General features: G+C 44.6%; 1 protein-coding gene across 2 annotated transcripts in view; it reads left to right on the plus strand.

Moving 5' to 3' along the window:
- The window catches only part of WDR33 (WD repeat domain 33), a 195731-nt gene that overhangs the window by 136117 nt on the left and 42306 nt on the right, over positions 1 to 17308 (plus strand). For both annotated transcript variants that reach the window (XM_077488410.1, XM_077488409.1), the window contains exons 13-16: positions 95 to 181; positions 257 to 396; positions 1604 to 1756; positions 4241 to 6097. In XM_077488410.1, coding sequence (XP_077344536.1) covers positions 95 to 181; positions 257 to 396; positions 1604 to 1756; positions 4241 to 6097 — 2237 coding nt within the window. The remainder of the gene's footprint in view (positions 1 to 94; positions 182 to 256; positions 397 to 1603; positions 1757 to 4240; positions 6098 to 17308) is intronic.

Raw genomic sequence — 17308 nt, forward strand, 5'->3', positions numbered from 1 at the left:
TTGTAATCTTTTATTTTTTCCTTTTATATATTGCGTGCATGAATATACAATTTGTGAACCGATAATGAATATAATGTGATGTTTTCCTCTTCAGACGATGTTGAGCCAAACAATCTTGCAGTTATTCCAGGAATGGGTATTCCCGAACAACTGAAAATAGCAATGGAACAAGAACAAATGGGTAAGGCTATGTAAGAGTTGTTTTTCTCTCATCTGTGTTGGGAACTGAGTGTAACATGCCTTTATGTATTTTTAGGGAAAGAAGAGGCAAGTGCTGTGGAGATGACCATCCCTGGTTTGGACTGGGGAATGGATGAGCTGATGCAGAAAGATCAGAAGAAAGTTCCACAAAAGAAGGTTCCATATGCAAAGCCCATCCCTGCTCAGTTTCAACAAGTTAGTGCAAAACTATTTTTAGAACACTTTTTCGAAACCCATCTTATTGTTTTCCTGTGAAACACTTTTGGAAACTGACTTGTTGGTGTGGTTTCAAATTAGCAGCCATGCACACATGAACAAAAATGTTAATGGGAAAGAAGTGTAGAGAGTTTGCCTTTAGGCAAGGTACAGTGTATTTGGATTGTTTGCTCTTGGAGCCTGGTGCCAGCATTAGGTATTTTTAAGTGCATGATCTGCCAGTTGTAGTGTAGCTGCTCCCTGGTAAGCTAAGTAATGTATGATAGGTTAAGTGTTAAGGGCTAAATTTAGGAGGGTAAGCCTTAAGTTGCCACTTTTACCACCTCTGTCCCGCCGTACATATAAATAAGGCCTCATATTGAGGTGGTTATACAGGGATCATGGTTGAGGCTATCACCATGTTACACCTATAAAGCCGCTGGATCACTTTTACAGGTGGCAAATGGAGGTATCACCACCCCCCGCCATCGCCTTTCCTGCCCTCTTCCGTCATATCAGGGAGCACAGGACTGATCCAACCCGCAGCATCAGCTGCCACTGAACAGGGAGAGAGGAACTGATGATGTTCCTTCCCCTTTATGAGATCAGAAGCCGGAAGCAATGAGAATTTTGTCACTTCCAGTTTATTTACAACCTGATACTGTCTGGAACAGCATTTGATCAAACCAGTCTGTTTGATCAGATGCTTTGGAGGCCAGAGGAGAGATCTGGGGTCTTACCCCAGATCTCTGCATAAAGAGAACCTGTCCACCTGCCCATGCTATCACAAGAGATGTTGGTCATACCTTGTAATAGCAATAAAGTTGATTCCAAAAAATGGAACTGTGTAAAAACAAAGTAATAATTAAAAAAAAAAAAAAAAGTAAAGCGCCTCCAACTCCCCGTGCTTACGTGCAAAGGAGAACACACATGTAGGTCCTGCACGCATACGGAAATGGCAGAGCGCAACATTTGACAGAATAGACCAATAGGGTACCAATTTATATCTTTATGGGACTTCTGAGAAGAGAAAATTCAGTTTTGCCCAACTGAGGTAACCATTATGTTTTACATTAATTGGGCAGCAAAAAATGGAGAGTCAATGTTCTCTCTTGGTGTAGCTGTGAAGATCTTGCCCTATTACAAATTACAATTTACATCTTATAACATTATACACAATGACCATTTTGTCTTTGTTTATACATAGGCATGGTTGCAGAATAAAGTACCACTTATGCCATCTTCAGAAGTAGCTCCTGAGCGGAAAGAGGAGGTGAAACCCGATGAGAAGAAGAAGAACCAGGCTGAGATTGAGCAGGAAATGGCAGCACTACAGTATACTAACCCCCAGCTGCTGGAAGTATGTTGTTTTTTTGTTATAAATATGCACAATGTTAATATAATTGTGTAAATGTGAGAGTTTTGTCTTGTTGGCTGTACACACACACACACACCCACAGGCCAATCTTTACACTCTTCAGCCATACAAGCATACAATCAAGTCTAAACTATCATGTGTTTTCCCATACATGTGCCAATTAGTACAATCCAACCTATTTTTATTAAGCAGCGTGTTTGTGCGTTTATGTTATTTTTGAGAAAACAAAAATCATGATTCTACAGCTACAATGGGGCAAAAAAGTATTTAGTCAGCCACCAACTGTGCAAGTTCTCCCACTTAAAAACATGAGAGACACCTGTAATTGTCATCATAGGTATACCTCAACTATGAGAGACAAAATGTGCAAACAAATCCAGACAATCACATTTCTTTTTTTTTTAAAGAATTTATTTGCAAATTATGGTGGAAAATAAGTATTTGGTCACCTTCAAACAAGCAAGATTTCTGTCTCACAGACCTGTATCTTCTTCTTTGAGAGGTTCCTCTGTCCTCCACTCATTACCTGTATTAATGGCACCTGTTTGAACTTGTTATCAGTATAAAAGACACCTGTGCACAGCTTCAAATGGTCACACTCCAAAATCCACTATGATGAAGACCAAAGAGCTATCTAAGAGCTATCTAAGGACACCAGAAACAAAATTGTAGACCTCCATCAACTGTGGGAGCAATAATTAGAAAATGGGAGACATACAAGACCACTGATAATCTCCCTCAATCTGGGGCTCCACGCAAGATCTCACCCCATAGGATCAAAATGATCTCGAACGGTGAGCAAAAATCCCAGAACCACACGGGGGGACCTAGTGAATGACCTGCAGAGAGCTAGGCAACGTAACTGGGACCAATGTAACAAAGGCTACCATCCGTAACACACTGTGCCGCCAGGGACTCAGATCCTGCAGTGCCAGACGTGTCCCCCTGCTTAAGCCAGTACATGTCCAGGCCCATCTGAGATTTCTAGAGAGCATTTGGATGATCCAGAAGAGGATTGGAAGAATGTCATATGGTCAGATGAAAGCAAAGTAGAACTGTTTGGTAGAAACACAACTCATCGTATTTGGAGGAGAGAGAATGCTGAGTTGCAACCAAAGAACACCATACCCACTGTGAAGCATGGGGGTGGCAACATCATGCTTTGGGGCTGTTTCTCTGCAAAGGGAACAGGACGACTGATCCGTGTACATGAAAGAATGAATGGGGCCATGTAGTGTGAGATTTTGAGTGAAAACCCCCTCCTATCAGCAAAGGCATGGGACTTTCAGCATGACAATGATCCCAAACACACCGCCCGGGCAACGAAGGAGGAAGTGGCTTTGCAAGAAGCATTTCAAGGTCCTGGAGTGGCCTAGCCAGTCTCCAGATCTCAACCCCATAGAAAACCTTTGAAGGGAGTTGAAAGTCCACGTTGCCCAGCGACAGCCCCAAAACATCACTGCTCTAGAGGAGATCTGCATGGAGGAATGGGCCAACATACCAGCAATAGTGTGTGACAACCTTGTGAAGACTTACAGAAAACGTTTGACCTCTGTCATTGCCAACAAAGGATATATAACAAAGTATTGATGAACTTTTGATATTGACAAAATACTTATTTTCCACCATAATTTTCAAATAAACTTTCAAAAATCAGATAATGTGATTGTCTGGATTTGTTTCCACATATTGTCTCTCATAGTTGAAATATACCTATGATGACAATTACAGGCCTCTCATCTTTTTAAGGGGGAGAACTTGCACAATTGGTGGCTGACTAAATATTTTTTGGCCCCACTGTAAAAAAAAAAGTAATAGTACAACTTACACCTGGTCCTGCTATGCTTATATACCTGATAGTGGGTAGGCATAAAAATATTTCTGTAGATGTGTCTTACAACTGCTAAATGTTCCAAATATGCAGTGAGTACCTTCTATTTAGTTAACTGCTCCAACCAAAAAATTGCTTAAAGCACAAGCACTCTGGGCAGCTAAAAACCTATCCCTAGCAGCATGCACCTACACTTCATGGGTTAGTAGCTCATTTTGCCTAGGGGATAGGAGAAAGAGTTTTGCTTACCTGATCTTCCTCAGCAGAGGGCACTCTCCCACGCTCTGGAGGTGGACTGTCCTTTGGCATCTCGTCCAGTGCAGAGCTATAGACCCTGCTTTGGTCTTGATGTCAGAACCCTAGACCTCTGGAGCGTGAGGGAGAAGCAGCTGTGGGAAGCGGTCTAGTTGTGGAGAGGAACGGGTAAGTAAAATATTTTTTTTTTCATTCCTGTAGACCAAAATCAGAAGTTACCCAGTGAAGACATGGTCCAATGCATTGGATATTTTTTTAGTTGCCTAGGGTTTCCGTCTTCACAAAATATTCTATTTATAGTGTGTCCTTTTATTGTGTACATTTATATTTACTTTGTTAGTGTTGCAAGTTTATACATTCATGATTTCTTCTCTTTTCAGCAACTGAAAATTGAAAGAATAGCCCAGAAGCAGGCAGAGGCTCCAGGTCAGACACAGGGACTTGCTTCTCCTTTGGGCGTACCTCCTCAGATGCCTTCTGCTTTTCCACCTGGCCCACAGACTCAACCTCCAATAAGTTTCCAGCAACCTCTTCCACCCCAACAGATGACAATGAGCATGCCACCTGGCCCTCAAGGACAATTTAGACCACAAGGGCCTCCGCTATCTGCAGGTCCACAGGGTTTCATGGGTCCTGGACCACAGAATATACGACCTCAAGAAATGCATCCTGGAATGCCCAGACTTCCTGTTTCTCATGGACCAATGGGACCCCAGGGTCCTCAAGCTGCTCCCGGGCCACCAGGTCATTTGGGTCCTCAAGTGACACAAGGTCCTCTAGGAGTACAGGCTCCTCATCATGGCATGCAAGGAGCACCGGGTCCTCAGGGGCCACTTATGGGTGTGGCTCCTAGAGGAGCCCAAGGCCCTCATGGACTGCGGGATAATCAGGGGCCTAATCAAGGTATGCTTATGGGACATCCAGCACAAGACTTAAGAGGTCCATCTGGACCATTAATTGGCCATGGACCAATGGAAATGAGAGGCCCTACAGATATGCGTGGACCTCAAGATATGAGAGGACCTCCTGAAGTACATGCACCTCGCCTTTCTGACATGAGAGGTCCTCCTCAGGATATGAGAGTGGCTCCAGATATGCATGGACCTCAGGATATCAGAGGTCCCCCAGACTTGCGAGGACCACCAGATATGCGTGGCTCTCAGGAATTAAGGGGACCACCAGACATGCGTGGCCCTCAGGACATGAGGGGGCCACCTGATATGCGTAACTCTATTGATATGCGAGGCCCATATGACATTCGTGGCCCCCCAGATATGCGGGGCCCTCCAGACATGCATGGACCCCAGGATATTCAAGCTCCCCCTGATGTGCGTGGTCCCCCGGATATGCGCGGTCCTCCAGAAATGCGGGGACCTCCAGAGATGCGAGGTCCACCTGACATGCGTGGCCCTCAGGATATGCGTGGTCCCCCTGACATGCGTGCACCTCAAGATATGCGTGGTCCCCCTGACATGCGTGCACCTCAGGATATGCGAGGTCCACCTGATATGCGCGGCCCTCCTGAAATGCGTGGACCCCAGGATATGCGAGGTCCTCCTGACATAAGAGGACCACCAGAAATGCGTGGCCCACAGGATATAAGAGGCGCTCCACAAGATATGAGGGGGGGTCCTGAAATGCGTGGCCCACAAGATATGAGGGGTGGTCCTGAAATGCGCGGTCCACAGGATATGAGGGGAGGTCCTGAAATGCGTGGTCCTGATGTGCGTGGCCAACAGGATATGAGAGGTGGCCCTGATATGAGAGGGCCACATGATATGCGAGGACCTCATGATATGAGAGGGCCACCAGAAATGCGTGGTCAGCAGGATATGAGGGTTCCACCAGAGATGCGAGGACCTCAGGACATGAGGAGATCAAGTGAAATTAGAGGATCTCATGACTTGCGCGGTCCACAACATATGAGAGGTACACCGGACTCAAGGGGATCATCTGATATGCATGCGTCTCAAGACATACGAAGTCCTCAAGATATGAGGGGTCCTCAGGATTTGCGTAATCTTCAAGAGGTTAGAGGACCTCCAGATATGAGTGGCCCTCATGAAATTAGAGGTCCTCAAAGCAGAGGGACAAATTTAGGACTACCTCAAGATACTCGTGGACAATCAGTGCCCCAAGGACAGCCAGGAAGTTCCCAACAGAACCCACCGAGGGCTTCCCACCCCCCATCACAGAAAGCCTCTTTATTGGGAGATGGTCCTAGGCCTTTCAACCAGGTAACTGCCTTTAATACTGACAGGAAATATTTTGCTAGGAGACGTCAGTATTAAAGGGTAGCTGAATTTGTAAATGAGTCTCATCTAATCCCGCCACTCTCCTGATCATATTTAAAGATGATAATACAGCACTGATATGCTTACTGCACAGCCTGCCAAGGGCCAGGCAGCATTTCCAACTGTTAGTGCCCTGTTCTTCCTTGACTTTGTATTTCACTCATTATGCATGCTTTGAGCCCAGCTCCTAATGGCAGGTCAGGGCACATTTGTTAAGTCAGATACAAAACAGCCATTATTCAAACCCAGCACATGCCTGCTGAGCTGAAAATGATCTTGAGGGAGAACAGGTGACACGAGTCAGAAGGCTTTTAAACTGTGAGTAGACTGGGTTATTGGGGAATAATTTGTCTGAATCTAAGCTCTATAATCAAATTTTTTTTTTTGATTAGGAGGGCAAGGTGGGGTAGGATAGGAGCTTTAACTTATATTTTCACTTACCCTTTAATTTCAGAAGTGGGCTTAGGAAAGAAATTACAAAAATTTGCATATACAGTCTACCAAGTCCCTTTAGGAGCAGTTTAACTGATTCCAGTCACAATTTTAGTAATATGTTACCAATTTAATAGTCTGTAATATGCATAAAAAAGCCTGACTCTGCAAATTGAACGTAGAGGGCACAGTATTCCATTCCAGTATTTCCATACTAAACTGCTTCTGACTGTATACAAAACAATTTAAAGGCCATCAAGTCTGTAAAGTTTCGTACCTTACTCTTTTCAGTTAGTTTTGCTGCAGGTGAATCTACTGAACCTTACAATGTCTGTTGTCAATGTTGAGTAAAAAAATATATTTATATGGCTTATATTTATAAAAGAAAAAAGGTATTGCATTTTCAGTAACAATAAATTTTACATTTTTGCATCAAGTGAAATCTGTACTATGGAAAGCCTCTTATTTCAGGTAGATGTCTTTTTATTGTCTAATCACCTAAGTACATTTTTGGGCACTGTTGTCTAGCTAGCAAGAGAAGATTTTTACCCTTTGCTTAAGCCAAAACATAGTATGCGTAGTGCAGCAAAACACAGTCGATTGCCCTAACTACAGTAAACGGCATTCACCTGATCTGTGCTTTGTAAGGTTTACTGCACGTCCTAGCCTTTTTCTTACCTTTTTAAATACATTCATATAGAGCTTCATTGATGAGGCCAACACACCAGGTTAAGTCATTATTTCCAAAAAGTTTTTTTTTTTTTTTTTTATCAAATGAGGGACACATGAATTCAGAAACAGTCTACGGGATGTTAAGATACTGGTAAATCTAAAACATTTTAAACCAGGCCCCATATAACCCCTCCTCTACCCAGCATGCCTCTGTTTTTGCTAGTGTCCTAGGAGTTTGGGCATTTATTTTCAGCTCCTTTGAAAGTCTGTTTTTGCTAGTTTTCTCTGCTTTGTGGTTCTGTTTCAGCTGGTTCCTATATAGCAATTATCTCAACTGGCATTTCATTAGGGTCATGCTGGACTAGTCTGGTATGCGATCTCTGGGCATTTGGAAATTTCCAGACCTATGTGTACTGTTAGTTATCCACAGACCACTTTCCAGGTCTGCAGCCGTGGCATAGTCCCAGGTCATGACCCTGTCTCTAAGGATTTGGTGTGTGAGGCTGATCTGGTGCTATCTCACTCAGCTGTCTGAGTTTTTAAGTACGGTACCTGAGGCATTGCCTCACTTTGGAAATAGATTTCGCTTTGTAGAAGCAACATAGAAGACAACCCCTCTGCCGCAGGTAACCTCAACCTATACTCCTCTGATAGTATAGGGGATTTTTTTTCTTAAGCTGGCCATAAATGGATCAAATCCCAACTAGTCAGCAGAGACTGGCGCGAGGTTCGATATATCTATGGGCAAGCTGATTGTACCGAAGTTGATCCATCAATTGACTTTGGTACAACCAGCCTGTCGGATTTTATGCATTCAATCGCTGCCGGCAGGTAAAGCAGCTTGTAGTGATCATTGTATTCTGCCGACAGGGAAGGCTCCCTGCTGGCAGAACACAATAGCTGTGTGGGAAGTATTCCCCCATCGACACTTACTGTTGAAGCTGTGGTCCATTGCTACTTCTAATTCAATTTTAGAGTCCCTAGAGTCCGTCTCTGAGGAGACTTTTGAGTCACCGCAGTCTCCTGCTGTTCATTCAGATTTACAAGGGTTTTTTCAAACTTTGATTCTTTGCGTATTACCCTACTTTTGGATGATCCGCCTTCTGCTCCAGTCTTATAGAGCTCCTGCAGCTGCCAAGACTTTTCAAATGTCTCCCTGGCATTTAGTTATTTGTATACCTCTTTAGCCCACAGGCCAACATTTTTTTCCTTCAGTTGCCTTTCAATACCCTTCTTGTGCAAAAAACGTGTTCCCAGGCCTTTCTGGGTTTCCTGATATCCTAGAACCCCTTGCCCCTGTCAAAGTGGTAACTCAGCATCTGGAGATGTACTCCTTCGGCACTTCCACTCCCTTTTCGGGAGAATTCTTTATCTTGGATATTATTGAATTTCCTGTGGTACCTGGTACCCCTCCGCATCCCTCCTCTCCAGGGGACTTCCTGAGCTACATGACTGACTGGTATTAGGTCTGCTGTTCTGTGCCCTAATGAGAACCTGGGCCTTTAATGTCCTTAAGAGACACCTGCTATGTCTTGGAGTGCTGGACCCTATGTATACACTAGTACCTTTCTTGGCATTCCATTGTGGATTGTTCAGGTAACCTTCTCTAAAGAGGGTCGGTTCTTCAAAACTCTTTTGAAGCTCCTGCAGGTGTCTATTGTTGGTAACTATTGGGAACCAGTGGGCGAAGCCATTCAACTTAAACCCTCCCTAAAATAATATCCAATAATGTCACTGGACCCTTTATCTGTCATGGAAATTACCCTTTCTTCCCCATCGGGGGAATATAGAGCATTAGGGAAACAAGCTTCCAGCATGTTATGTTCTCCTCCTCTTCTTGGTCCTTTTTAGCCTCCCCTTATATTGCTGGGATCATGTGCTTTGGTCAAGACCTTCAGAAAGCCTCTATGCAGGAAGTCTTTGGCACGTCCCATCAGTCATTTTAGGTGAATAGGGTGATTCCCCCTATACCTCGAGGGGATCACAGTTGCTGGGGTGAACCCACACCCATGGTTTAAACAAATGGCCACTACCCTCACCTATAACTGGCCTTTGCAGCAAGGAACACATGGAAGGGAAACACATGTAAAACTGAGTTGGGTTGAGTTGGGAATTTCTTTTGATTTTGTTTTACATACCCATGGTTTGTTTGGTTTCCCAGAAAATACAGCTCCTTCCTCACTGGAGGATCTCACAATGAGTCAGTTTCCTGAGTTGGACTCTGTTGGACATCAACTAGGTCAGGGGTGTGCAACCTTTTGACCTTCCTGGGCCACAATGCAAGAAGACTTGGGCCACACATAAGACACACTAACAATAAGGATAGCTGATGGGCAGAAAAAGTCGGGCAGATCACACGTTAACGATCACTGATCTAGATAATGTACCCGAGTAATACAACGATTTTTTTTTTTGTACTATCATTTATTATAAAGGTGAAAGAAGTCAACATAGAACTTTGTCAGATATCGTGCTATGTTTTTGATAAACTAACACATCAATATCTTTTTCGATGGATGTAGTAGCAATGCTCAATGAATTCTCAAGGTGCGCATCAGATATTTTGGTTCTAATTTTGCCCTTCATGTGTTTAATCCTTGAAAATATTTGCTCACAAATATAGGTGCTACTGAAAACTGATGACATGGATAAGGCGTGCTTGGAAGAGGGAGATATTTTTCTTTGGGAAGATAACTTTTATAAAAGTCCAGTAAAGATACTGTACATTTTTTATTCTACCACATATGCTCACTAAGTGTAAACTCTTTTTTACAAAGAATAATAAAAAAAATCTAACCAAGTAAGTTTATGATGTTGTGTTGGGCAGCATTCAAAGTCATCTGAGACCCTGCCCCCTGGATTGTCAGCAAGCAGACCATGTTGGGTTATATAGTTTTTTGGGCTGAAGAAAAGATACAGGCCCATCCAGTTAAAACTATGCATAGCTGTTATTTTTATTCTCTAGCAAATAGCCCTCTATATTCTGCTTCCTGAGTAAGACCACTAAACATTTTATAAAATCAACACACTCAGCTAGTACTATTTTTTGGGAAAGGGAGTTTCAAATTTGTATTGCTCAAACCGTAAAAGCAGCTTTTCCAAAATCTGAAGTTACACCTTTCTCAAATAATGGCCACATGTCCTCTTCGGGAACCTAAGCATAAGCCAATTATAGTTACTAGACATTGTAATCCTATCCCCTTGTAAGTGCCTCTTCTCCAATGTGAAAAACTGTAATCTATGTAATTGATCCTCATAGCTGTGGTCCTCCCATCCCCTTGGTCATTTTGTGACCCAAACCAGTGTTTTTCTAAAGGGGGTACCTGCTTCAGAGTATCTGCAAAAACTTGTGGGATCTGATTACTTAAACAGTCCACCTTGTGTGGCTGATCTGCAACCTCTTTGAGGATGTTTCCCCTGATTCTATGTTTGGTTCTGCCCTCAGTCAAGCAACTAAGTTTTCAGCCCATCACTCCATAACTAAAAATACTTAGGACCAGGGCCAGGTCAAGAGATTTTTAGAACCATGTTCTGTGCTTAAGATTAGGCCAGTCCTGCATAGTTTCTGTCAGACCCTAGACACACCTCTCGGTTTTGATGTTGATGGTTTTGTTTATCCTCTTGCTGTTTTGGTGTTCCTTTGCACCGGTATGTACTTGTGATATACTTTTAATCCCTGCCTATCTTTGTAGGGGTACTTCTTTTGCACCATATTCCTTTTTTTAGGTTTGACTGACTTCAGGCTTGGTACCCTTGAGTTCTCTACCTGTCTCAGGGGGATCACTTAGCTATTTTTATGAAATATTATATTCTATTTTCGCCAAATTTTTGACTTATCTACCTTCCTTGCATCCTAAAGCCTGTCAGTGTAAGGCTTGGGCCTTCACTTGTTGACCAGCAGGTCTTCTCTTGTGGGCTTTTCTTTTCCTTTTTTTATTCCAGTGTGTTTTTTTTATTTATTTTTTTGTTTTGTTTTTAATCGCGCTATGCTGTTGGTTTGCTGCTTCCTTATAAAGTAGCTTTGTTGTTCCACTTGTGCTTGGTGGGTTTTTGGTTTTACTTCCCCTCTCTGGTTCAGGTTCCATTCCTCTTTGGGTAAAGTCATTCCTCTTTGGCTAAAGTAATTCCTCTTTGGCAGTGATCTCTTCTGTCCTGGTCAGGTTGATCTTCTGTGGCCATTTCTTAGGGGTTCACAGCTTCCTCTGTCTTGCAGGCATAGGTCTGCGCAGGGGGTGTTCCTGGGCACACCCTAATCCAGGGGCAGCTCCAGGAGGTTGCCTGGGTTCACCCCTATCTCTGCGACCATCTCTGTCATTGGGTCAGCAAGGTCTGCCTTTTGACTTTCTCCCACGGCTCTATTGCCTGGCACACAGTATGCTGAGGCTTGCAGTCGGCAGGGACACTCAGCTGTGCAGTATCTCCCCTAGCTGACAAGGTGGTCGGCAGGGTGTGGCCAAAATATCCCACATGAACACTCTCATGTGGCTGCCCTGGCTCATCGAGCAGCTGAAACTGGTAAGGAGGCAGAGCAGAGATGACAGCCTGGGAATCCTTCAGCCATGGGGTAAGTGGTTAATGGGGAGAGGTTTATGCTTTCCCTGCAGGAATTCCCTCCATACTCCATTTGTGCTGCTTCAACCCTTACACTGCACACAAAGAACTGGAGAACTGCTCCCATCCCTCCCACTACACACTGCTCACTGACTGGCTGCCCTCGCCGCACACTGCTCACTGACTGGCTGCCCTCGCCGCACACTGCTCACTGACTGGCTGCCCTCGCTGCACACTGCTCACTGACTGGCTGCCCTCGCCGCACACTGCTCACTGACTGGCTGCCCTCGCCGCACACTGCTCACTGACTGGCTGCCCTCGCCGCACACTGCTCACTGACTGGCTGCCCTCGCCGCACACTGCTCACTGACTGGCTGCCCTCGCCGCACACTGCTCACTGACTGGCTGCCCTCGCCGCACACTGCTCACTGACTGGCTGCCCTCGCCGCACACTGCTCACTGACTGGCTGCCCTCGCCGCACACTGCTCACTGACTGGCTGCCCTCGCCGCACACTGCTCACTGACTGGCTGCCCTCGCCGCACACTGCTCACTGACTGGCTGCCCTCGCCGCACACTGCTCACTGACTGGCTGCCCTCGCCGCACACTGCTCACTGACTGGCTGCCCTCGCCGCACACTGCTCACTGACTGGCTGCCCTCGCCGCACACTGCTCACTGACTGGCTGCCCTCGCCGCACACTGCTCACTGACTGGCTGCCCTCGCCGCACACTGCTCACTGACTGGCTGCCCTCGCCGCACACTGCTCACTGACTGGCTGCCCTCGCCGCACACTGCTCACTGACTGGCTGCCCTCGCCGCACACTGCTCACTGACTGGCTGCCCTCGCCGCACACTGCTCACTGACTGGCTGCCCTCGCCGCACACTGCTCACTGACTGGCTGCCCTCGCCGCACACTGCTCACTGACTGGCTGCCCTCGCCGCACACCGCTCACTGACTGGCTGCCCTCGCCGCTCACTGACTGGCTGCCCTCGCCGCACACTGCTCACTGACTGGCCTCACCAAATTTTTGATAAGTTAAAAAGCTTGCAGTAAAAAAAAAAATGCTTCAATACATTTTTTAACTTAATTAAATTTTTTTATTTTTTACATTTTTATGAAAGTGTGTGTGTGTGTGTGTGTGTGTGTGTGTGTGTGTGTGTGTGTGTGTGTATACATACTCTCTATATACATACACACGTGTGTTTGAGTTTAGATGTGCACACCCTATTGCAATAGGCTGAGCACACCTGTGCTTGCAGGAGGCTTCTTCTCAGTTTCAGAACTGGGCATTAGTCCTTCAGGTAGTTCTGAATTATAGACTCTTCCCAATCTCTTTATGTTGCCTGTCAGTGGTTGTTGTCCACCCTGTGGGATTTCTTTCTGAATATTTCTGGATTGCTGTGTTCTTTAGTGAATGAGAGAGAGAAAATAAGATTGTACCAATCTTAAAAAAAAAATAAAAAATTTATTGGAGTCCATTGAGGTACACAAGTCCCACTCATCTGTGTTTTTTGCCCTGGTACTGCTTTTCCACGACACTGAAGCGTCCTTGGTAGAGGAGGGTAACAATTTTTCTATGTGCCAATGTCCTAACTTCCTGTAGGCAGCAGTATAACTGGACTGTTTCTGAATTCCTGAGTCCTACAGTGGACTCCGAGAGATTTTAGAGCAAGTACGAATAACTTAATAATTTGAAAACTAGTCAAATGGCTGAAAATGGATTGCCTTTGGCTAGTGTTAAAGTTTTGTGAATTAAGCTTTATATCTTTCTCATACATTAGTCTCTTCAGATATGGTTCTCCCTTATGCATTTAAAATAGTCGACAGTTTTTCAAAAAAGGAGATGGCCGATGGTTAGTTTCTATCATATGACATGATAGAAATATTGAAGCTGCCATTGCTGAGGCTATCATAGAGTCAACTGCCACATGTCATACGCTGTCTCCCATCTGTCAGACGTCAAACTTGAGAATTCTTTGATATTCCAGCTAAATGTTTAGGCTGGTAAGTAAGGGCTTGTGTCAAGGGCTTTTGTTTTACATTAAAAGGATTGATACAAGGTAGGTTGGTTAAAATGCAAGGAATTCTGCATGATCTTGGAAGAATCTCAAACTGATGTCACTCTGATGCCGTCGACACAGGCCCTAATAAAAGCTACATGATAAAATCATTTTGTATGAAAGAGCACACGGTTATACAGAATAAACATGGACTAAAGTGACCGCATAAGAGCCTAAGACTAGTTCTCTTTAGTTACTTTTTTTTTTTTTTTTTACTTTCCTTGGTTATATATCCTTTGCTTTTACAAAGTTCCTCAGCCCTGCTTACTGTTTAAATTTTGCTGATTGTCATTGCACAATTTATATAGCTGTCCTAACCTGCCTGTGACCTTTTGTACTTTTTTTTTCTTCTTAAATTTTGCAACTAGCAGGTAGAATTAGACACAAGTGGTGATGATTTGCAACATGAAAATCACCTTTGGTGACCTGTACTCCTTAGAGACCCTGTCACTTGACAGTTTATTTAACCACTTGCTTACTGGGCACTTAAACCCCCCTCAGTCCCAGACCAATTTTCAGCTTTCAGCGCTGATGCACTTTGAATGACAATTGCGCGGTCATACAACACTGTACCCAAATGAAATTTTTATCATTTTTTTCCCACAAATAGAGCTTTCTTTTGGTGGTATTTAGTTACAGCTCGGAGTTTTATTTTTTGCTAAACAAACAAAAAAAGATGCAAAAAAAAAAAAAAAAAAATCATGTTTTAATAGTTTGTTATAAAATTTTGCAAACGGGTCATTTTTCTCCTTCATTGAAGTGCGCTGATTAGGCGGCACTGATAGGCTGCATTGGTGGGCACTGATGGGCTGCATTGGTGGGCACTGATGGGCTGCATTGGTGGGCACTGATGGGCTGCACTGGTGGGCACTGATAGGCATAGTTAAGGCGGCACTAATAGGCACAGATAAGGCGGCACCGATGGGCACAGATAAGGCGGCACTGATGGGCAAAGATGGGCACAGATAAGATGGCACGGATGGGTGGCACGGATAAGTGGCACGGATGGGTGGCACGGATGGGCACTGATAGGTACCACAGATAGATGGGACTGATAGGTGGCTCTGATAGGTGGCACTGCTGGGCACTGATGGGCGGCACTGCTGGACACTGATGGGCGGCACTGCTGGGCACTGATGGGCGGCACTGGGGTGCAGCACCTTTGAGGCAGATTTTGGGTGGCACTGTGGGTGGCACTGCTGGGTGGCACTGTGGGCACTGCTGGGTGGCACTGTGGGCACTGCTGGGTGGCACTGTGGGCACTATGGGCACTGCTGGGTGGCACTGACAGGGGGGCACTTACTTTATTTCAGGATGGCACTGCGGGTGGCAGGTGGGCACTGGCAGGGGGCAGGTGTCCGTTTAAATTGCTGGCCGTGATCGGGACTGATGTCCCGAACACGGCCGCCGGCGATCGGCTTTTTTTTTTCTCCTCGCGCTGTCAGCGCGAGGAGGAATACTAGCCGATTACCGGCTCCGTTTTATCACATGATCAGCTGTCATTGGCTGACAGCTGATCACGTGATAAGGGGACGGGATCGACCCCTTACACGGATCGGTGATCAGGCGAGTCTCACGGACTCGCCGATCAGGGGGCGCGCAGGCCGCTCGTAACCGGGACTACGTCAATAGACGTAGTCCCGAAAATGTGGGTCCGCGCTATTGCCGTCATTTTGCAATAGCGCGGTACCCAAGTGCTTAAATAAAAATTGATTAAACCATTTCCCAAACCATTTACATTCAAGGCATGCAGTGAATGCCAACTGTCACAGTTGCTTGTGCTGTCAGTCAAACTGTATACCCATCAAAATGGTGCCATAGTTATTCACATGTGCAGTACCATGGTAACTGCAGATCATACAGAGGTAAAGATGGCAGCTTCCTTGGCTGTGAAGGTTAGGAGGAATTATTCCACTTTGACACTGTATAGTATTTCCATTTGCCCTGCTCAACAGCTGCATACAAGTTTATGTAGGGAGGTGAAGGGGAGACATAAAAACTGGGCCATAACAGATAGTAATTAGATACTCCCAAAATAATGCCTAGTACACACGGGCCGAATGTTGGGAGACATCAGCCGGTTCAATAAAAACTGGCTGACAGCCGGTCCGACAGGCTGTTCGTACAGCAGCTCCGAACAGAGCTGTCAGGTTTTCTTTTTTTGTTCAACCCAGAAAAAGTTATTAGTGTGTACCAGGCTTATAAGAGCTATGATGTGTAAGGATGGAGAGAACTGTGCTAGGGAATTTACTTTTTTTTCCCCCTTTTGCTTCTTTGTCTTTTACTGATATTTTCAAGATTAAAAATGTTCATGTACAGCTCAGTGTCAAGTTTTTCTTGTGTATCATCTAGTTGGATGAACAGGAGAAGGCTTGAGCTCACCTTCCTGTTGGCTAAGATCCATGAGCATTTTCTGAAAAAAAAAAAAAACTGTGGCCCTTTCTGTAAAGGAAAAGTTACTTGTCATTGTCCCTATCCATACATATGTATATGAACGGATGTTGTCATAGACAACAAACTAGTTTTGGATACCGGAAAGTCTGTATGTTAATAGCTCTTTTGAAAATATTAGATTGTATAGTTTAGAGGTCTACGCAACATTACAAGGTATGTTCATATTGGTGTTCCCTTAAAGCAGAACTATAGGCAAAATGTTATTTTTTTCATTTTGGATAGAGCAAGGGGGTGTTATAACCCTTGTCAGATTGTTTTTTTCGCCATCTGTGTCCCATTGCAGAGATTTCCATTCACATGCTGTCTTAGTCAAACAGGAAACGTGAGTAAATCCCTGCAAATTAAGAGAATTCCTTGGGGACTCCAGGTCACCATAACTAGTGTCCCCATTGGAAAATTTCCCCTGTATTACTTTTCTGGAGACAACTCAAAATTTAGGATTTTCTTTTACTTTCACTTTTAATAATAATGGTAAGCGGGACAAATCGAGAGAGTGAATCTCCCGAACAGGGACACAGGCAGCAATTAAAACTTGACAGGTGTTCTAATCCCTCTCCACTCTATCAAAAAAAAAACTGTTTTGCCTTTAGTTATACTTTAACCTATTCCTGACTGTGTAATTCATGTATGCAGTGGTAGGGGGACATAGGCTTTTCCGCCCAGACGTCACACATATTAGTCTATTGTGGTGTGATTTTATGTACTGAAAGCGCTTTGAAAACTTAGTTAATAGCTTCTGTGACCACTGTGAGAGCCAATGTAGCATACAAGTATCGCTCCATGATTGCATATAATTCCACAGGACAGGCTTACCTCTATAATTGTGCCCAATTTTGGTACAACATGTCAGAGGGATGTGACCAATGCACAGGGAATTGAGCCAAAGCATGTCTTTCATTTAGGTCACACCAGAGTTATTTACAGTGTGCGGCGATACTTGTATGTTATATTGTTCCTTAGAGTGCATGCTCTTTCTCTGCT

The sequence above is a fragment of the Lithobates pipiens genome, unplaced genomic scaffold, assembly GCF_037356315.1.
Source record: "Lithobates pipiens isolate NorthernLeopardFrog02 unplaced genomic scaffold, aLitPip1_a1.2 Scaffold_18, whole genome shotgun sequence".
Lineage (NCBI taxonomy): Eukaryota > Metazoa > Chordata > Amphibia > Anura > Ranidae > Lithobates > Lithobates pipiens.